The sequence below is a fragment of the Hylobates moloch genome, unplaced genomic scaffold, assembly GCF_009828535.3.
Source record: "Hylobates moloch isolate HMO894 unplaced genomic scaffold, HMol_V3 SCAFFOLD_20, whole genome shotgun sequence".
Classification (NCBI taxonomy): Eukaryota; Metazoa; Chordata; class Mammalia; order Primates; family Hylobatidae; genus Hylobates; species Hylobates moloch.
The window spans coordinates 11,435,796-11,458,196 of NW_026652295.1; the positions used below are offsets into that span (position 1 = coordinate 11,435,796).

General features: G+C 40.9%; 1 protein-coding gene across 5 annotated transcripts in view; it reads left to right on the forward strand.

The window, feature by feature from the left end:
- HIVEP1 (HIVEP zinc finger 1) overlaps positions 1–22,401 on the forward strand; it is a 150,145-nt gene that overhangs the window by 93,285 nt on the left and 34,459 nt on the right. For all 5 annotated transcript variants that reach the window (XM_032140245.2, XM_032140244.2, XM_032140243.1 and 2 more), the window contains 2 exons: positions 12,113–18,090; positions 21,942–22,075. In XM_032140245.2, coding sequence (XP_031996136.1) covers positions 12,113–18,090; positions 21,942–22,075 — 6,112 coding nt within the window. The remainder of the gene's footprint in view (positions 1–12,112; positions 18,091–21,941; positions 22,076–22,401) is intronic.

Genomic DNA, 22,401 nt, shown 5'->3' on the forward strand with positions numbered 1-22,401 from the left:
TATTCTTTCATTGTGTTAGTTGAACAGTCTACAAAGTGATTAAAAATAAGTGGCTATTGCAGGAATCCTCTTATTATCCCAGACCTCAGAAGGAGATTTTTTTCTAGGATCTAGCTTTGAGTATTACATATCATTGGCATGAGAGAGATTCTTTATCGTATTTTCTTAGTTTGCTAGTTTTATTTTGATTTTTCTAATTTCTCTTGTGACTTTCTGTTTGACCCCTGGGCTGTTCAGAATTGTATTGATAACTTTCTAAATATTTGGAGGTTTTTCAGGTATCTTTCTGCTATTTGTTTCTAGTTTAATTTTGTTGTGTTCAGGGAACATACTTTCTATGTCCTCTTAACTTTTTTGAACTGCATACTTTGTTTTAAAATTTAAATAGCCAATAGGCACTGTACCTAGTGGCTCCTTGAATATGCATACCTTGGAGATGCCATGGGTTCAGTTCTAGACCACTGCAGTAAAGCAAATACTGCAATAAAACAGGTTAGGTGAATTTTTTTGTATTTCCCAGTGCATATCAGAGTTATGTTTACACTATATTGTAGTCTGTGTAAGTGTGCATATGAGCATTGGCTTTCATAGCATTATGTCTAATAAAACAATGTGAATACCTTAATTTAAAAAATATTGCCAAAAATGTGAATGATCATCTGAGTCTTTATCCCGTCATAATCTTTTTGCTGGTAGAGGGTCTTGTCTCAATGCAGATTGCTGCTGACTGATCAGGGTAGTGGTGGCTAAAGGTTGGGTGGCTGTTGCCATTTCTTTTTACTTTTTATTTTTTATTTTTATTTTTACCTGTTTTTGAGATGGAGTCTTGCTCTGTCACCCAGGCTGGAGTGCAGGGGCGCTATCTCGGCTCACTGCAAGCTCCGCCTCCCAGGTTTATGCCATTCTCCTGCCTCAGCCTCCCGAGTACCTGGGACTACAGGTGCCAGCCACCACACCTGGCTAATTTTTTTGTATTTTTTTTTAGTAGAGATGGAGTTTCACCATGTTAGCCAGCATGGTCTTGTGATCCACCCGCCTCGGCCTCCCAAAGTGCTGGGATTACAGGCGTGAGCCACCGCGCCCGTCCGCCATTTCTTAAAGCAGTGAAGTTTGCCACGTTGACTTTTACTTTCATGAAAGATTTCTTTGTAGCATACGATGGTGTTTGATAGCATTTCACCCAGAGTGAAACTTCTTTCAAAATTGGAGTCAGTCCTCTCAAAGTCTGCCACTGCTTTATCAATTGTGTTTATGTAGTACTCTAAATCCTTTGTTGTCATTTCAGCAGCGTTTACAGCATCTTCACCAGAAATAGATTTCATCTCAAGAAACCACTTTCCTTGCTCATCCATAGAAGCATCTCCTTATCCATTCAAGCCTTATCGTGAGATTGCAGCTGCTCAGTCACATCTTCAAGCTCCACTTTAATTCTGGTTCTCTTGCTGTTTCCACCACATCTGCAAGGACTTCCTCCACTGAAGTCTTGAATCCCTCAAAAGTCATCCTTGAGGACTGGAATCTGCTTCTTCCAAACTCCTGTTAATGTTGCCATTTTGACCTCCTCTCATCAATCATGAATGCTTTTAATGGCATTTAGAATGGTGAATCCTTTCAAGAAGGCTTTCAATTTACTTTGCCCAGCTCCATCAGAGGAATCATTGTCTATGACAGCTATCACCTTATGAAACGAATTTCTTAAATAGTAAGCCTTGAAAGTAAAAATTACTCCTTGATCCGTGGGCTGAAAAATGAACATTGTATTACTAGGCATGAAAACAACATTCGTCTTCTTATACATCTCTATCAGAGCTGTTGAATGACAAAGTTTATTATCAATGAGCAGTAATATTTTAAAAGAAATTTTTTTTTTTGAGTAATCACTCTCAATATTGGGCTTAAAATATTCAGTAAACCATGCTATAAACAGATGTGCTGTCATCCAGGCTTTGTTGTTCCATCTGTACAGCACAGGCAGAGTAGATTTAGCATGATTCTTAAGGGTCTTACGGATTTTCAGAATAGTAGATGAGCATTTGCCTCAACCTAAAGCCACCAGCTGTATTAGCCCTTAACAAGAGAGTCAGCCTGTCCTTTGAAGCTTTGAAGCAAGGCATTGAGTTCTCCTCTCTAGTATGAAAACCCTGGATGGCATCTTCTTCCAATAAAAGGCTGGTTTATCTACATAGAAAATCTGTTATTTTCTGTAGCCACCTTCCTCAGTTATCTTAGTGAAATCTTCTGGATAAGTTGCTGCAGCTTCTACATTAACACATGCTGCTTCACCTTGCCCTTTTATGTTATGGAGATGGCCTCTTTCCTTAAATCTCTTGAGCCAACCTCTGCTAGCTGTCAGCCTTTCTTCTGCAGCTTCCTCACTTGTTTCAGCCTTCATAGCATTGAAGAGAGTTAGGACCTTTCTCTGGATTAGGCTTTGGCTTAAGGGATGTTGTGTCTGGTTTCGTCTTCTGTCCAAACCACTAAAATTTTCTTCATATCAGCAATAAGACTGTTGTGCTTTCTTGTCGTTCAGGTGTTCCCTGGGGTAGCACTTTTAATTTCCTTCAATAACTTTTCCTTTGCATTCACAACTTGCCTTACTGGCACAAGCATCCTAGCCTTCAGCCTATCTCAGCTTTCAACATGCCTTCTTCAGTAAGCTTAATCATTTCTAGCTTTTGGCTTAAAGCTAGAGACATGAAACTCTTCCTTTCACTTGAACACTTAGAGGCCCTTGTAGGTTTATTAACTGGCATAATTTTAACATTGTTGTGTCTTGGGTAATAGGCAGGTCCAAGGAGAGGCAGAGAGACTGGGGAATGGCCGGTTGATAGAGCAGTGAGAACACACACACAACATTTATTAAGTTCATTGTGTTACATGGGCACAATTAATGCAGCCCCAAAACAATTACAACAGTAAAAACAAAGATCACTGATGAAAGATCACCATGACAGATATAATAATAATGCAAAAGTTTGAAATATTGTAAGAATTAGACAAAATATGTCACACACCAGAAGTGAGTGCATATGTTTGGAGAAATGGTGCCAAGATAGACTTGCTCCATGCAGAGTTGCCACAAACACTTAATGTAAAAAGCACAGTATCTGTGAAGCTCAACAAAACAAGGTGTACCTGTATTCATTTTCTTTTGCTGCGTAACAAATTGCTACAAACTTAGCAGTTGACACAGTACTTACTGTCTTGTGGTTCTGTAGGTCAGAAGCCTGACACAGGACCTGGCTGTGATGATGATGTCAGCAGGTCTGTCTTCTGGAGGCTCCAGGGGAAAGTCTGTTTTCCCGCTTATTCAGGTTACTGGCAGAATTTAGTCCTGTAGCTGTAGTCATCATGTTCTTGTGAGCTGTCAGCTGAAGTCCATTCCCAGCTTTTAGAGGCTACCATGTTCTTTGGATGGGAGCTCTCTTTCTCCATCTTGAAAGTCGGCAGTGGCAGGTCAGGTCTCATTTCCTGTCTCTCTGCTGCCTGTTGGGTTGTTCAATACCTCTGACTTCAGCCAGAAGAGATTCTCCATTGTTGTGGGATTGTGTAATTAAATTTGAAAGAGTCCTGCAATAACCGAGGATAATCTCCCCATCTCAAAATACATAACCTTATCACATTTGCATCGTCCCCTTTGCCACATTCAGAAACATTTACAGGTTCCAGAGGTTGGGGTGTGGCCATTTTACAGGGCCATTGTTTCACCTGCCGCGCTGCCATATTAGACAATACAACTTTACACTGTATTATCTTTTAAACTGGTGAAATTTTGAAGTGATAAAATTCTTAAAGTTCTTTTTAGAATTTTATTATTGTCATTTTCAGAGCTCTTCATTTATGTGTATAGATCCACATTTAAGTTTTAACATTTCAGTATAGGCCTGAAGACAATGAATTGTCTCAGCTTTTGTTTTTCTGAAAAAAATCTTTCTATGGCCTTCATTTTTGAAAGCTAAATTATTTCTCAATATGAAATTCTGAGTTGGACAATTTTTTCTTTCAGTAGTGTAAGAATATCACACCATGGTTTCTGTTGAGAAGTCTGCTTTAATTTTTATCTTTTATTCTTTGTGTATAATGTTTTTCTACGCTCTGGCTGCTTTCAGGATTTTCTCTTTATCTTTGGTTTTCAGCAGTTTGAATATGTTGTCTAAATTCTTTTTCTCCCTTTTCTTCTTTTTCTCACATTTTTTCTTTATGCTTGTTCTTTCGTATCATATTCTTAATCATCCTTGTTATGGGTTATTTAGACTTTTTGGATGTATGGTTTGTTGTTTTCATTATTTGGGGAAAATTCTTGACCATTATTTTTTTCATATATTTCTACTACCCTGTTTATTCTTCCTTTTCCCGCCGGTTCCTTGTGCTTATGGCGGGGACTGGGACTCTGGGGGCTTTTCTCAGTGCTAGTGCCCCTGCTCAGCCTGCAGCCTTCTGCGCCATGGGCTGGGGGAGTCCCTGCCCACCTCCTCACTGCCCCCCACTAGCAGTGGGCTGCTGCTTCCCCCACAGGGCTGGGCTTCTGGATGGGGTGGGGAGGGGAGGGTCGCTCCATCTCCTGGTCCAGCCTCAGTCTTGGCGGTCCCTGTGTTTCCAGCCCCTCCCCCATGGCAAGGGACTGAAATTTTATTGGTGTGGGATTTTGGTCTCAGGACAGTTTCCTGCCTCCCCTGGGGTAGAGGGTGTCCTCCTTTGTTCTTCTCCTGGCTGCAGGGTGTTTCTGTCTGTCCCTGTGGTGACATCTGCTGCCCTTTCCCTATCAGCTTAAAGCCCAAGGCTTTGCTCAGAGGGAGGAAGCTCTCAGGGAGGGTTGGCTTCATGCCTGTCCACTCTGCTTACATGCTTGGGACACTTCTCTGGCCTCATGTCTTGCCCCTCATGTGAGCACCTGGTGTGGGCCCATGTTAAAGAGCCTGTAAGTGAGTGTGGACTCCTTCAGCCCATCCTAATTCAAAGGCAGAAGATACACATGTAAACAGGCAAACAGGACATTCTAGATGACGACTGTAAAGAGGAAAGAATTGAGGAAGGGCGGGGTGGGCAGGACAGGGACACCGACCTTAGGGACAGTGGAGGAACAGCCTGGAGGGAACACTGGCCTGGTGAGTTGAAGGTTGAAAATGACCCTGTCATCTGAAGAGTTGGGTGTAGGGAGGGCTTTTCACGCTGAGGAGATGGCAAGTACAAATCCCAGGGGCAGGAACGAGATGGAGCAGTTCGAGGAGGAGAAAGTTTACCAAGGCTGAAGCGGAGTGAGTCAGGAGAAATGGTGTGGAGGGAGGTTGGAGAGTTGTGAGTCAGATGACCCTGCAGTCTTTTGGCCTGTTAAGATGCTTGAATTACATTGCATGAGGAATGGGAAGAACTTGGTGATGATCTGAATGTAGCTTCCTTTTGCTTGCTAAGTGGATTCCAGTCTCTTCTGCTTTGTGTTCAAGGCCTAGAGTAACCTGGTTCTAGAATACCTTTTCCATCCTATCTCCCACTCTACTTATAGATGAACAACAAGGTTGGCTTCCTGCTCTTAGGTGAGTCTTATGCATTTTCCTGCTCAAGTACTGGAAAGTACTTGTCCCTCTCTGCCTGTCACTGTAGGCCCTAGTCAGATGTGCTGCTGCCACGAAACTTCTCCCAGGCATTTCATTACCTCCATCTTCATCAGTTGCTCCCACATCTATGTGGTAGCTTCTTGAGTATACCTATTTATCACACATTATTTGTTTAATTTGTTTAATTAATTTTTTAGTTTTTTTATTTAATTAATTTTTCTGTCTTGTATCTTTAGTCTGGTTCTCTCTGCCAACTTTCACTACCTGTTTATAATCACACTCAACCCTCCCATATCCTAAAGAAGCCTTCCCTTGCCCTCCTTTCCCCTGACTCTGACGTCTTGTCTTTCTCTTTTACTTTACAGCCATATCCCCCACGCCTGTATTTGCGGGCCTGTGCGTCCTCGTGCCCTCCCTCACTCCTTACTGGTGTATGATAGGGTTTTTACCTCCAGAACCCCGCTGACACTGCTTTCAGAGATAATGATATCTTCCTAGTCCCAGTGACCACCAAGCCCAGGGACCTCTTGTTAATTTTCATCTGTGCATCTGAATGTGATATTCGACACTATTGGCCACATCTTCCTTTTTAAAAGTTTCTAAACCTCCACTTCCTGGCCGTTTCACTATTACATGTTTTGTTTCATCTTTCCGTTTTCCCCTTGTTTCTTTTTGTTTCTAGCTCACCCCTAAGTGTAGGGATTACCCATTCTTCTCATGTCAGACCTTCCCTCTCCACAGCATATTCTCTTTGGCTTATCATTTATGTCCTTTTACAAAAACAGCTCTCACTGCATATTCCCAGATCTGTGCCTCTAGCCCAGACCTCTCTCTAGAGGAAAAAAAAGAGAATGTGCACATATACTTAATGTATCATAATTTTCATATTGCTATGTAATCTTTGTAATTATTTTAAATGGATGTATAATGTTATGTTAAGTGGCTGTGCCATAATTAGCCTAACAATTTTCCTATTGAAAATTTCTTGTCCTGAATTTCCAGCTACAGTTTACAATTCTATGCATGTATATTGAGTTTAAGATTGAGTGGAATGGAAAGTGAATGGATTTTTTTCTCTTCCAAACTAGCTGAGTGCTCAGACGAGAAACCTCAGCAGAATCTTTGGCAAACCTTTCTCAAGCTTTCTTATTTTGAATCAGATAAGAGGTCCACTGTCACTGCCTGAGTTCAGGGTAGCATTTTAACTCTTGCACAAACTACTGAAAAAAGCCTTCTGAATGGTCTCCCTGTCTGATCTCTTGGCCTTCGGGCCGAGCATGATCTCAATTGTTAGAAAACAGGTACTACTTGCGTTCCTAAGGCCCAAAAGAGATCTGAAGTTTTTCAGCTGACATGTCTCTGAGTAAATCTGAAAAGAGATTTATTTGGAGGTTCACCTTCAATCAAGACAGGATTTTAAACACACTCTGAGTTGTGGTTTATCATCCCTACTACTTATCATAAGAATATTCTTTACTACACCTTATCGGCAACTAAGATGCACTCTTGAGCCTTTTAATCTGTTACTCTCTAGAAGTAATCCTGAAAAACAGCTGACAGTGATATTTCAAACTCATTGGTGCTCTTCTTCAAAGAAACATAGAAGCCCTAATAAATAGATTTGTGCCTTGGAAAATAAAGTGTCAGTGACTTCACATAGAACCCAGGAATCTTGGCCGGGCGCGGTGGCTCACGCTTGTAATCCCAGCACTTTGGGAGGCCGAGGCGGGCAGATCACGAGGTCAGGAGATCGAGACCATGGTGAAACCCCGTCTCTACTAAAAATACAAAAAATTAGCCGGGCATGGTGGCGGGTGCCTGTAGTCCCAGCTACTCGGAGAGGCTGAGGCAGGAGAATGGCGTGAACTGGGGAGGCGGAGCTTGCAGTGAGCCGAGACTGCGCCACTGCACTCCAGCCTGGGTGACAGAGCGAGACTCTGTCTCAAAAAGAACCCAGGAATCTTAACTTATACTTCCCCAACTATTCTTTTTTTTTTTTTAACGAAGTGGCCCCTGTGGTCCTTCTAAGCTGTTCTTGACTCCCTAACTGATGAAGAGTGCTGGCTTTTCTTTCGAAGCTCAGGTCAGTGGTCTGACAGGGGCCGTGCTGCTGATTTTGGTCCCTCTCCTGAGTGTGCTTTGTATCTGTTATATGAAGTCATGTTTGGATTTTTGATGTGTTGATATCTCAGAGTTTCTGCCTGATTTTCAGTCATTACCGGTAGCACACTGACAAGTGGGAGAATACAGCTTTCAGTGGCCGCCTGACTCCTATTTTGAATCTTTCTCTTCCCTTCCCAATCTGACTAAGTTCTCCCTGTGTAAGGAGAGAGGGTTGTGTTTCAATGCTGGTGTACACCAAGTATGTCAAAACTTAGTAATGGTAAAAACAAACATACAAAATGACAACATTTCTGGAATCAGGGTGGTGAATAGAAACCAGTGTACTTCCTCTGAGGCAGAGGCTCGGCGGGGGGCACTGGTTGGTGGGGTTGGTGGGGAGTGATCACACTGCATAGGCTCCATGTGAATCCTTGGGCTGCCTTCCACTGCTTGGTCTTTCTCTTTGTTTCCTCTAATGCATTTTATATTTAATTCACCTTAACAACAAATTGCCTTTAAAATGATGGAAAAGCACAAGTGCTAATGGTGAACAGCTGTCTTCTCCTTCTCTTCATACCAATTTTGTTTCTGCTTTGAAGCACTATGGTCTGTGCATCCTCTTGACTATGTTGTAGATAAAACCACAAGGTGTGATGATTGTGCTCTTTTCTATAGATAAGAGGACAAGAGAAAATAACTCCAGTCACTCTTTAATAGATAGATTTAAAATTAATCAAGATGAGGGTAAGTTTAAAAAACTATTCCAGGTATTTCATTCTCTGAAAACCCAAGGGTCTGCCGCCTTCCACTCTAGGGCCTTGGTTCTCAAGAGAAGGTATTTGTCTATAATTCCTAGCCTGATGGTTTAGCTGCCCACTCTGAGCTGTTCAGCCCCAGATCTTGAGAATCAAGGGGTAGAGAGTGAAAAATCTGTGGAGAGGCAGGCACCTTGTTTTCACTTCCACCTCTAAAGTGATAGTGCAGTATTCTTCTCACATATGCCTGCCATTGTCTCTCTGTTTACATCTCTCTCATCCCCTCCACTAGCCTCTCCCCTCCTTACAATAAAAAAAAAGTCCTTGAATTTAGACTGATCCAAGGTCCAGGGTCATCTGACTACCTCCTCCCCTCCCAAGCACCAGTGGTAGAGTGGGCTTTATCCCTTGAACAAGGACAGTGAACCTGTTAAAGAACATCCAACAGAATCCAGAAGAATGAACACAACTCAAAAAAGACTGTCAGGAGTATGTTCTCAGCTGAGTGCTGAGTGAGAACACCATTCCCCATGATCTCAGGCAGTAGAAGAGCCTTGAGAATGTGGAAGACAGGCTCGAATTCTGCCTTAAAGGAAATATTACTCCAGAAACACAAGTGTTTTTAAGTGCAGAACTAAAGATCATAAATGTATTTAAGCAAGAGCTCAAACTTAATATGAGACAATAAAATGAGATGAAATGGGAAATATGGAACTAAGGTAATAAAATGAGAACAAAATACTATTAGTCCAAAACTAATGAATAAATATGAAACAGTAAAGAACTTAATGGTGTGACAATTCAGTTATCAACATAAGAGAAGAGCTTTAGAAAATTGTAGAGAAAACAAAAGGTAAAAACCTGAAGAGAGGAAGGCAATTTAAATTATCATTAGGGTGATCCAGAAAAAACATAATTGATGTCCCTAAAGAAAAGAACTTTATTCCAAAAAAAGTTGACCAGAAAACATATATGAAGATATCATAGAAGAAAAGTTTTCTGAGTTGTAAACCAAATTGCCAGAAAACACAGGAGTATGCAAAGTTTTGAAGGGAATAGCACCAGTCAAGTGTTAAAATTAAATAGAGAACTAAGTATAAACAATGATGCAGATAAAATGTAAGTGTTATAAGCTTTGACAAATGAGAGAGGAGTCTGTCTATATCTAAAATCAAAACATGTAGTTCAAAAATTCCGTTTAACATACCTGTTTTTCCAATTCTTAACTCCCAGTAGATTTTTAGGAAATAGTTTTTTTTATAAAGAAATATGGATCTTAAGTTTAGCAATTCCTTTATCTTAACTTCAATGTCATTTTCTTTTAAGTACAAGGTTACAGTTTTTGTTGTTGTTTAAATCACATACCATATTTCTGGGTTGAATTTTTGCATTTTTCTTTGGAGTATAAGACGTTTAATTTTGAATAACATAACTTTATCTAAAAAATAGAAGTTTATCTTAAAATATTTGTGAAGCAGAGCAAAACAGGCATACCTACCCTAGCCAAGACTCTGGTTGAATAGGTCCTGGATGGGGCCTGACTTGGGTAGATTATTTTTTAAGTCCATGGTGTTTCAGCTCTGCTAGCTTCTCATCCAAGTGGTTTCTCATCTCTGTTTTTGTATGTATTTTAATAGCCTACTGGCTTTCACCTTTATGACAGCCACATCTAGCTTTTAGAAGTGGATAGAGAGACTGCTCAGCCCAGGTTGATGAGCATCATTTTTCACTTTGCCTGCTTGCCTGATAGAGTTAATGAGAGTCAAAAAGTACATCATTGACTTTCTTACATTCATCTTAATAAGGGAAAACCAGTGGGAAAACATCATTTCATGAATGAGTGGATTGGATAATAAAAAAAATTTGTTCAACATTTTGTAAAAGTGAGTAATACTGATACTTTTTTCTATTGTTCTTTAGCTCAAATATTTTAGTTTTGAGACCCCCCTTTTCTTTTTTTTTTTGATTATGGTGGGTAAATATATCTTTAATGGAATAGTATGCATTTTTTTCATTAAACTATGATATGAGAGCATATAAACTGATGTCACAATATTACTAGAATATTTCTAATGTAAATTTTATCCTCAATAAGTAGTTATTACAGTGTAGACATTTTGGTCTAATAGGAACTTCAGATATGTACATTGCAACAGCTATTTGAAAATAGTGGAGAATTAAGTAGTTGGCTTTCTACAAATAGAGTAATATACGGTTGAATATTTTTTGTTCATATGCCCAACAATCCAACAAATGGAAACCAAACTAAATCATGGCAGGTAATTGTTGCTTAAAAATACAGTAGTTGATAGATTGTGGGCACTGTCACTTAAATACTGATTTTTTCCAACACAACTAGAAATTAAGGTGATTTCATTTCTCTTGCAATAAGTTTTACCTTCTTTCTGCCTATCTCCCTACCTGCCTACCTGCCCTACCTATTGCTAATGACAAAGAAACATAGCCATTGAATATTTTGTTGAGTTAAAATGGTGATTTTTTTTAAACCAAGGCCCATTACAACCTTATGACTTTTTAATTTTCTTGGTAAGAAACCACAAATAAGTGGATTATTTTAGTTTCATAATTTTCTGTTCATTGATATAATTGCTATATCAGCAATACTTCATGGCTGTCCTGACTGTGGTCTGCTCTAGAAATTATATTAGCAGCCCCCTTTCTCATGAAAATAATCAGTTTTGCATACTTAGAAATTTGCTGAAAAGTTTGTTTTAAAAGAACCTTAATGAGATAAGACAGTCAAATACTCAGCATTAAAGGGTTGAATTTTCTTCTTTTTGGCCAGCCTTCTCAGACTGTTGTGTAGACAGAGTCCTCAGGTATTGCTACCAAGCCAATCTAGGTCCGTTTGTCTGCACACAATGAAAAGCCAAACACTGAATCACTGGATTTTTATGGAGAGAAAGGTTAATGGCAAGGCAGCCATGCAGGAGATGGGCTCAATTCTGTCTTCCCTTACCAGCTTAAAGCAGTATATAAAAGGAGGAGATGCTGGAGGAGGGGTTTTGGGGTTGGTTAATGATGGTTGGAAAGGGAGGGGAGGTTTGGAAAGTCCCTTGAGCAGGCACAGTTCTCTCTTCGTGCTTCTTCGTGGGTTGCCTTTGCAAATTTGGAGGGAGTTGGTGTGAAATCTGTGGTGAAAATACTGGTTTTGATGTCAGAAAGTCCCTCATCTGGCAAGAAGTCTATTCTGTGCAGATCCCAATCAGCCATACTAGTTCCAACCAGCTTCAACCAGTCAACCAGTTTTGTTACAAGCAGAGGGAGTTCTAACAAGCTGTTTCTTTATCTGCAGTGCTGTAAGACAAGCTCAAAACTTCTTGTTAGTTACCAGTTTCTTTAACCCCATGGAGCACTGTTTAAGTATGATAGTGAAAAAGGGGAAAGATAATTCAGTTTTGAAAGATCTGGTTCCAGGATGTTGATTATTCAAGAAAGGAACATAAGCATTCTAGAAATGCACACTTAGGTCTTTGAATGAGTGTTTCAGTAGATTTTGATTGGCAACATTGTTCAATTTCCGGAATGCAGAAGTGCAGTTTTATTTAAAAAATAGACTTTCCTTAAACTACTTTCTTCACTTGTCATAATGTCCTTATGATAGTAATCTTAATTTTCAAAAAATTATAGTTGGTGTATGTACAATGTTACCAATTTTTTTTTGTTTTGTTTTTTTGCCAGAAATCTTACAGGCTGGTGTTAAAGGAACTTCGGAATCCCTTAAAGGTGTGAAACGCAAAAAGATCGTAGCTGAGAATCACCTGAAAAAAATACCAAAATCCCCACTGAGAAATCCTCTTCAGGCAAAACATAAACAAAATACAGAAGAGTCGTCTTTCACCGTTCTTCATAGTGCTTCGGAGTCTCACAAGAAACAGAATTATATTCCTGTAAAAAATGGGAAGCAGTTTACTAAACAAAACGGAGAAACACCTGGAATAATTGCTGAAGCCTCAAAATCTGAAGAATCTGTCTCCCCAAAGAAGCCCTTGTTTCTGCAGCATCCATCTGAACTGCGTAGATGGAGATCCGAAGGCGCTGACCCTGCCAAATTCAGTGACCTCGATGAACAATGTGACTCAAGTTCCTTGTCAAGTAAAACCAGGACTGACAATAGCGAATGCATCTCTTCTCATTGTGGCACTACGTCCCCCTCCTATACAAACACCGCATTCGATGTCTTACTGAAAGCAATGGAGCCAGAACTGAGCACCTTGTCACAAAAGGGCTCATCTTGTGCAATTAAGACAGAAAAACTGAGGCCAAATAAAACTGCACGTTCCCCTTCCAAATTAAAAAACAGTTCAATGGATGCCCCAAATCAGACTTCACAGGAATTGGTTGCTGAATCACAGTCTTCTTGTACCTCATACACAGTCCATGTGTCTGCTGCTCAGAAGAATGAGCAAGGGGCAGTGCAGTCAGCTTCTCATTTGTATCATCAACATGAACACTTTGTTCCCAAATCCAACCAACATAATCAACAGCTTCCAGGGTGTTCAGGTTTCACAGGATCACTGACAAATCTGCAAAATCAAGAGAATGCCAAACTTGAACAGGTTTATAATATAGCAGTGACATCATCTGTAGGCCTAACTTCACCTTCCAGTAGATCTCAGGTTACTCCTCAAAACCAGCACATGGATTCTGCTTCACCTTTGTCAATAAGTCCAGCTAATTCTACACAGTCGCCCCCCATGCCAATCTATAATTCAACTCATGTTGCCTCTGTTGTTAATCAAAGCGTAGAGCAAATGTGCAATCTTCTTCTGAAAGATCAGAAGCCAAAAAAACAAGGAAAATATATTTGTGAGTATTGCAATAGAGCATGTGCAAAGCCTAGTGTGCTTTTAAAGCATATCCGCTCCCACACTGGAGAGCGACCCTATCCCTGTGTGACTTGTGGATTTTCATTTAAGACTAAAAGTAATCTGTATAAGCACAAGAAATCCCACGCACATACTATCAAACTGGGTCTTGTCTTGCAACCAGATGCTGGTGGCTTGTTCTTGTCCCACGAGTCCCCCAAAGCACTTAGTATTCATTCAGACGTAGAAGACAGTGGGGAGAGCGAGGAGGAAGGCGCCACTGATGAGAGACAGCATGACCTGGGTGCCATGGAGCTGCAGCCTGTGCACATAATAAAGAGGATGTCAAATGCTGAAACTTTGCTAAAATCAAGCTTCACTCCAAGCAATCCAGAAAATGTGGTAGGTGACTTTTTACTACAGGACAAATCTGCAGAATCACAAGCTGTGACAGAGTTACCGAAAGTTGTGGTCCACCATGTCACCGTGTCCCCCTTAAGAACTGACAGTCCAAAGGCCGTGGATCCCAAGCCTGAACTTTCTAGTGCACAGAAGCAGAAGGACCTTCAGGTGACAAACGTACAGCCACTTTCAGCCAGCATGTCCCAGGGTGGAGTCTCCAGGTTGGAGACTAATGAGAAGTCCCACCAGAAAGGTGACATGAATCCACTGGAAGGAAAGCAAGACTCTCACATAGGAACGGTACACGCCCAGCTACAAAGGCAGCAGGCTACCGATTACTCCCAAGAGCAGCAAGGAAAGCTCCTGAGTCCTCGAAGTTTAGGAAGCACGGATTCTGGTTACTTTTCACGTTCTGAAAGTGCCGATCAAACAGTGAGTCCACCAACTCCCTTTGCCAGAAGGTTACCCAGCACAGAACAAGACTCTGGAAAGAGTAATGGGTCCTCTGCAGCTCTTGTCACCACGTCAACACCCTCTGCTTTGCCCACAGGGGAAAAGACATTGCTTTTACCAGGTCAGATGCGCCCACCTTTGGCCACAAAAACACTTGAGGAGCGGATATCGAAGCTTATCTCAGACAACGAAGCTTTGGTAGATGACAAGCAACTGGATAGTGTGAAGCCGCGGAGAACCTCACTGTCAAGACGAGGAAGCATTGATTCCCCCAAATCATACATATTTAAAGATTCTTTCCAGTTTGATTTAAAACCAGTGGGACGGAGAACAAGTTCAAGCTCTGATATACCGAAGTCACCTTTCACCCCTACTGAAAAATCAAAGCAAGTGTTTCTTCTGTCTGTACCTTCACTTGACTGTTTACCTATCACAAGAAGTAATTCCATGCCGACCACAGGTTATTCAGCAGTACCTGCAAATATAATACCTCCTCCTCATCCACTAAGAGGAAGTCAGTCATTTGATGACAAAATTGGCGCTTTCTACGACGATGTCTTTGTATCGGGACCTAACACTCCTGTGCCCCAGAGTGGGCATCCCCGTACACTTGTGAGACAAGCAGCCATAGAAGACTCTTCAGCAAATGAAAGTCATGTTCTTGGTACTGGACAGTCCCTGGATGAGAGCCACCAAGGATGCCATGCTGCTGGTGAAGCCATGTCAGCGCGGAGCAAGGCATTGGCACAAGGCCCCCATATAGAAAAAAAGAAGTCTCACCAAGGGCGAGGGACAATGTTTGAGTGTGAAACTTGTAGAAACAGGTATAGGAAACTGGAAAATTTTGAAAATCATAAGAAATTTTACTGTTCTGAGTTACATGGACCAAAAACAAAGGTAGCCATGAGAGAACCTGAGCACAGCCCTGTGCCCAGCGGCCTGCAGCCGCAGATTCTACACTACAGAGTCGCTGGGTCCTCCGGCGTCTGGGAACAGACGCCCCAGATAAGAAAAAGGAGGAAAATGAAAAGTGTTGGGGATGATGATGAACTTCAGCAAAATGAAAGTGGAACTTCTCCAAAAAGTTCTGAAGGCCTTCAGTTTCAGAATGCTCTGGGCTGTAATCCCAGTTTGCCTAAACATAATGTTACCATAAGAAGTGACCAGCAGCATAAAAATATACAGTTGCAAAACTCCCAAATTCACCTTGTTGCCAGGGGCCCTGAGCAGACCATGGATCCCAAGCTGTCGACCATCATGGAGCAACAGATAAGTTCAGCAGCCCAGGACAAGCTAGAACTGCAGAGACACGGAACTGGAATCTCCGTCATCCAGCACACCAACTCCCTGAGCAGGCCCAACTCATTCGACAAGCCTGAGCCTTTTGAAAGAGCCTCCCCAGTTTCTTTCCAGGAGCTGAATAGAACAGGGAAGTCTGGGTCTCTGAAAGTGATCGGAATCTCCCAAGAGGAAAGTCACCCTTCTCGGGACGGGTCTCATCCTCACCAGCTTGCACTATCAGACGCTCTCAGAGGAGAACTTCAGGAAAGCTCCAGAAGGAATCCAAGTGAACGACATGTGTTAGGACAGCCCTCAAGACTTGTCCGGCAGCACAACATCCAAGTCCCAGAGATTTTGGTCACAGAAGAACCAGATCGAGACCTGGAAGCTCAATGCCACGATCAAGAAAAGTCAGAGAAGTTCAGTTGGCCCCAGCGTAGTGAAACCTTGTCAAAATTGCCAACAGAGAAACTGCCACCCAAAAAGAAAAGGCTCCGTCTGGCTGAGATAGAACATTCCTCGACAGAATCGAGCTTTGATTCCACTCTCTCCAGGAGTCTAAGTAGGGAGAGCAGTTTATCTCACACTTCAAGTTTCTCAGCCTCTTTAGACATAGAGGACGTTTCTAAAACGGAGGCTTCCCCCAAAATCGATTTTCTAAATAAAGCCGAGTTTCTTATGATTCCAGCTGGCTTGAATACGCTGAATGTTCCTGGAAGTCACCGGGAAATGAGGCGTACTGCATCAGAACAGATTAATTGCACGCAAACGTCAATGGAGGTCTCTGATCTCAGAAGCAAATCATTCGATTGTGGAAGCATCACCCCACCCCGGACAACACCACTTACTGAATTGCAGCCTCCATCTTCGCCTTCTCGAGTGGGAGTGACTGGGCACGTGCCTCTCTTAGAAAGAAGGAGAGGCCCACTGGTACGGCAAATATCTTTAAACATAGCCCCAGATAGTCATCTGTCTCCTGTACACCCAACATCTTTCCAAAATATTGCTCTTCCCAGTGTGAACACAGTGCCATATCAGGGGCCTCAGCTCACTAGTACATCTTTAGCTGAGTTTTCTGCAAATACTTTGCACTCTCAGACTCAGGTTAAGGATCTGCAGGCAGAATCATCAAACTCCAGCTCTACCAACATCTTTCCTGTTCAACAGCTCTGTGATATCAATTTGTTAAATCAAATCCATGCACCCCCTAGCCACCAGAGCACACAGCTATCTCTGCAAGTGTCTACGCAGGGTAGCAAACCAGATAAAAATTCTGTTTTATCTGGGTCTTCTAAAAGTGAGGATTGCTTTGCTCCCAAATACCAATTGCATTGTCAGGTTTTCACTTCAGGCCCATCTTGCTCTTCTAATCCTGTACATTCTTTGCCAAATCAAGTTATTTCAGATCCAGTTGGAACAGATCATTGTGTGACATCAGCAGTGTTACCAACCAAATTAATTGATAGCATGTCTAATTCGCATCCTCTGCTACCGCCAGAGCTCAGGCCTCTTGGAAGTCAGGTGCAGAAGGTGCCATCGTCATTCATGCTGCCCGTACGCCTGCAGAGTAATGTTCCTGCTTACTGTTTTGCTACACTCACATCCCTGCCACAAATACTAGTGACCCAAGATCTGCCCAATCAGCCAATTTGCCAGACTAATCATAGTGTAGTGCCAATCAGTGAAGAACAAAATTCTGTGCCAACATTACAAAAAGGTCAGAATGCTTTGCCAAACCCAGAGAAGGAATTTCTATGTGAAAATGTTTTTTCAGAGATGGGCCAAAATTCTTCTCTATCAGAATCCTTGCCCGTAACCCAGAAAATATCTGTTGGTCGACTTTCCCCTCAACAAGAATCTTCAGCTTCGAGTAAAAGGATGCTTTCCCCAGCAAATAGTTTAGACATTGCCATGGAAAAGCACCAGAAGCGGGCCAAAGATGAAAATGGAGCTGTTTGTGCAACAGACGTGAGACCTTTAGAGCCTTTGAGTTCGAGAGTTAATGAAGCTAGTAAACAGAAGAAGCCTATTTTAGTGAGACAGGTTTGTACTACAGAGCCCCTGGACGGTGTGACGTTGGAAAAGGATGTTTTTTCTCAACCTGAAATTAGTAGTGAGGCTGTTAATTTGACAAATGTTCTACCAGCTGATAATTCATCAACAGGATGCTCTAAATTTGTCGTTATAGAACCTATAAGTGAATTGCAGGAATTTGAAAACATCAAGTCATCCACGTCATTAACTCTTACAGTTCGAAGTTCACCTGTCCCTTCAGAAAATACTCATATTTCTCCTTTGAAATGTACAGACAATAACCAAGAAAGGAAGTCTCCAGGGGTTAAAAATCAAGGTGACAAAGTGAACACCCAAGAGCAAAGTCAACAGCCAGTCACTTCTCTTTCATTGTTTAACGTCAAGGACACCCAGCAGCTGGCTTTCCCTAGCCTGAAAACTACAACCAGCTTTACATGGTGTTATCTCTTAAGGCAGAAGTCATTGCATTTGCCTCAGAAGGACCAGAAAACTTCAGCCTATACTGATTGGACAGTAAGCTCCAGTAATCCAAATCCACTCGGTTTGCCCACAAAAGTTGCACTTTCTCTCCTTAATTCAAAACAGAACACTGGAAAATCACTATATTGTCAAGCAATAACTACCCATTCCAAGTCAGATTTATTGGTCTATTCAAGCAAGTGGAAAAGCAACTTAAGCAAGGTACTTGAAACATATAATTTATCTTCAGATATGGTTTGTGCAAATTTGTTTTAATGTGTCTTGATACCTTTAAATATTTTAACTGGAAATATTTTAATTTTGAGTGGCAAATTGTGCTTTAAGTGTCTTATTTGAAAGACAGGGTGATATATTTACCCCAGGAGTTACATTGGTAAGAGTTACCAGGAGTCTTTCAGTGATTCTATCTTGAAAGATTTTAGAAATAATTTACCCTGAGCACTTTTTTTTTTCTCAGCTAACTATGTAAGTCTTTACTTAGTAGTACAGATGATCATGGTTTTACTTTGATGTTTTACTTATATTAAGGTTTTGTTTTTCTTGTTAAGTGAAAGGAAATCATGGTTATGCTTTGTTCCTGCTAATGCAGGGAAACAGGTGTAGATAATCAAAGATAGTTGCATTTCATCCTGAAATACAAGCAGAAAGCCATTTAGACTTGTCTTGAGCTTATTAGCTACATGCCCCTGTCATGCCCATTCCAGCTGTCTTCCAATGTAGCTGTGAGAACCATTAGCACTAGAGAGAAGTTTCACAAAATAATTCATATACTTGGTAAGTTGATTTGGTCAAGATTTATAGAGTAATTTAAGGCCATGAAACTGTAACTTGGGGTAATTTGTGGAATCAGTCTCATTAGAATTATCAGCTTTATAAAATGGGAAAAAGTCATTTACTTGATTAGAATAATAGGTAAGGATATCACGTTCGACTCTGGATATTCAGAAGTATTTGGCCTCTGCAGATTCATAAGCATGCAACACAGGTTAATAAACATTTACAGATGTGTCAGTAGGAAAATACTGCAGTATCAGTGTTACCATAGAAGTATGAACAATTCTAAAGAAGAAAGTTTCTAACATTGCTAGTAGGTGGAAGAGATAAGAATTCAGCAAAGATACTCCAAAGGTGGTGATACTTTAGTTAAGTGTTCAAATTTTTTTTTAAAAAAATAGGGATTTTTCAGGCAAAGAAGAATAATTTTTTTTTTTTTTTTTGAGACAGAATCTCACTCTGTTGCCCAGGCTGGAGTGCAGTGGTGCACTCTTGGCTCATTGCATCCTTCCCTCCCGGGTTCAAGCAACTCTCCTGTCTCAGCCTCCGGAGTAGCCGGAATTACAGGTGCCCACCACCACGCCTAGCTTTTTGTATTTTTGGTAGAGACAGGGTTTCGCCATGTCTGGTTTGGCCAGGCTGGTCCCGAACTCCTGACCTCAGGTGATTCACCCATCTTGGCCTCCCAAAGTGCTGGGATTACAGGTGTGAGCCACCGAGCCTGGCAAGAATAAAAAAAAATAATACACAAAATGACATGGAAGTGAGAATAAACTTGGTTCATTTAAAGAACTCTGCAGAGTCTGGCCTGGTTAAAAAGTGTTGTAAGTTGGAAACATAGGTAAAAACCAAATCATGTGTATGGTTGTGGAGAACCAATGATACTTTCTCAGTGAAGGAAAGTGCATCCAAACCACCTGTGGAATTTGTTAAGTTCTGAGGCTCTAAATCTACTAAATCTTGGAAGTTAAGACCTAATTGTTAGAATTTAAACAAAACTCCGTGTAGGTTCCTGAAGTGTTTGTGAGAAGTGGCCCTCCTTGAGTACCAAATGCCTCGGAAGAAATGTCTGGAAATGCATATCTAGATTTGGAGCTTAGGAGAGAGTTCTGGGTGGAAGTGTGTAGAGTAGAGATTCTTTGGTGCATAAGTATGATTAATGAGATTGCTTAGGGTATAAAGAAGGGGAGAGAGCCTAGACTGGATCCTGGGGATCACTACTATTTAAAAAGTTGAATGGATGAAGAAAGTCCATACTCCTGTATGGAAACTGAAAGAGATTGATCATAGAGGGGGATAAGAATGAGCAGAAAGTGGCATCACACAAAACACGGAAGAAGATATTCAAGGAGAGTTGTTAGGTCAAATAAAGTTGAAGGCAAATGGGTATATCTGGACTGCGCAGATCACTGGAGAGTTGAGTCTATGAGCAAGTGGCTATGGAGGATGGATTACTGGGCTTTTATCCACAACTCAGATGTTAATGCATTTATGATTCACAATGGGAAAGAACAGGTAGATGCTATAAAGTAAAAGGATTTCTGGGCAAAACATGGCATTTTCAACATACAATACATAGAGTGCTCAAGCATGTAAAGACTAAGATTTTGACATTTAGCTCATAACTTTGGCAAGTAGAAGCCAGATTTAATAGTACAAAAGTGAGCAAAAGATAAAGGGGAATTTGATACTGAAAATAAAGCGGATTACTGTTAAAGGGATAAAGTCAAAGGAAGGTGTGTGCATATATTCTAAATTATGCGGAAGCCAATCTGCGAGGAAAAGAGAGGGAAAGGTTGCATCAGTAGCTCCTCCCACTGCCTTTTTGAGGAATGTGGGCCAGCAGCTTTTCTTTCCTCCTGCCTGTGTAAGGATGGGCCTCCCAAGGTACTATTCTGAGGCCACACAGACCCCTCTCCATAATGAACAGACTCTTATCTCTTAGTATTAGGTCATTTCAGCACCACAGCTGTCTGCTTGACAATGTAATTCCTTAAAGGAGGTTTGTATAAAAGAAGCCCTTGGTAGGAAAAGTTGTGCGTTGCGTTGGATTCAGCCAGAGGATTAGAGTTTGAGCCTTTGCTCCACACTTGACCTGGGATGAGGAACTTCACCCTGAGAGCGTCCTTCCTCACTGGGATATATAGTCCACCTGTGCTGCCTGCCTCACAGGGACCTGAGAGAATGGAATGGCACTATAAGTGAGACAACATACTGTCAAAGGGGTGGTAGCATAAAATCTTACATAAAATCATAAGGTGGTATTATTATATTGTTCCTATAGGAAAACCACACATTGTTTGTCATTTTGATTTTGATTTTCGTTACCTTTTTTCCAGAGACTTAATTGTTACCAAGCCAAAACCTAACTTTTTGGCTAGACCTGGATGTCACATTTATCAGTATTCAGTAAACTTTTGAGAAGATAGAAAGAATTATGGTTTTAGCTGGGCATGGTGACTCATGCCTGTAATCCCAGCACTTTGGGTGGCTGAGGTGGGAGGATCACTTGAGGTCAGGAGTATAAAACTGGTCGGTGCAACAGAGCAAAACCCCCATTTCTACAAAATTTTAAAGGTAGCCAGGTGTGGTGGCTCAGGCCTGTGGTCCTAGCTACTCAGGAGGCTGAGGTGGGAGGATCTCTTGAGCCCGGGAGTTTGAGGCTGCAGTGAGCTATGATTGTACTACTGCACTCCAGCCTGGGCAATAATAAGACCCCATCTCAAAAAAGATTTATGATTTAAAATAATGGAGGGAGAAAAAGTAAAATATTGGGAAATGAGGCTTCTGCTTTACCTTATAATGCACTGAAGGTAAAGGAGACTTAATGATGTTTCTAAGGGGTATGAGGCATTATTTTACTGAAAGGGGTAACCAGCTCTTTTCCATCTCCAAAAGTAAACTCTTTAAGAAATGTATTTAAATGATAGTATGAGTGGTTGGTTAAATGGAAGAAAAAATATTTAGTCTACTAAAAAAAGTTTCTGTTAAACTTATGAAATACCATGGTATAGGAGGTTGTAAAGCCTTTATTTGGTGGGGTTGTCAGTGAACTGTGGCGGAATTTTAAAGTAACGTAAGATTTATCAGTTTGCTGTGATTGAGACAGATTCATAAGGGAGGAGATAAAGCAAATGCCCTTTGAACCTATTACTACTTTGAAATGCATTTCGTTGACCATATGCTCTGTACTCTGCCATGTTTTAATTTCCAGTGAAAGATTAGCATGTTTGTGTTTTCAGTTTTATTAAATTAGTTTCTCTCTTTTTTCCTTTCAGAGAGCATTAGGTAATCAAAAGTCCACAGTAGTTGAATTCAGCAATAAAGATGCCTCTGAAATTAACAGTGAGCAAGATAAAGAAAATTCCTTAATCAAAAGTGAACCAAGAAGAATTAAAATATTTGATGGAGGGCAAGTACAAATTTTACTTCTTAAATGTACATTTAAACTTACTTTTTAAATGTACATTTGCTTTCATGTGAATGAAGACTTAGTGCCAGTTTCGTATCAATGTTGCAAGGTTTCTCAGCATATTAACAGAATCCCATAGCAAAATATGTTAGCATTATGTTAAATAATTTTATTTTGATGGAGAAATGATGACTATTTGGGAAATACTATACAACCTTGAAGGCAGCTAAAAACTAAATTATTAGAGTGAACCTTGGTTTTCACATTGATTTACAGTAAGGAATGACCTAGAGAATCTGCTCTCAGATGAATTCATTGCCCATTAG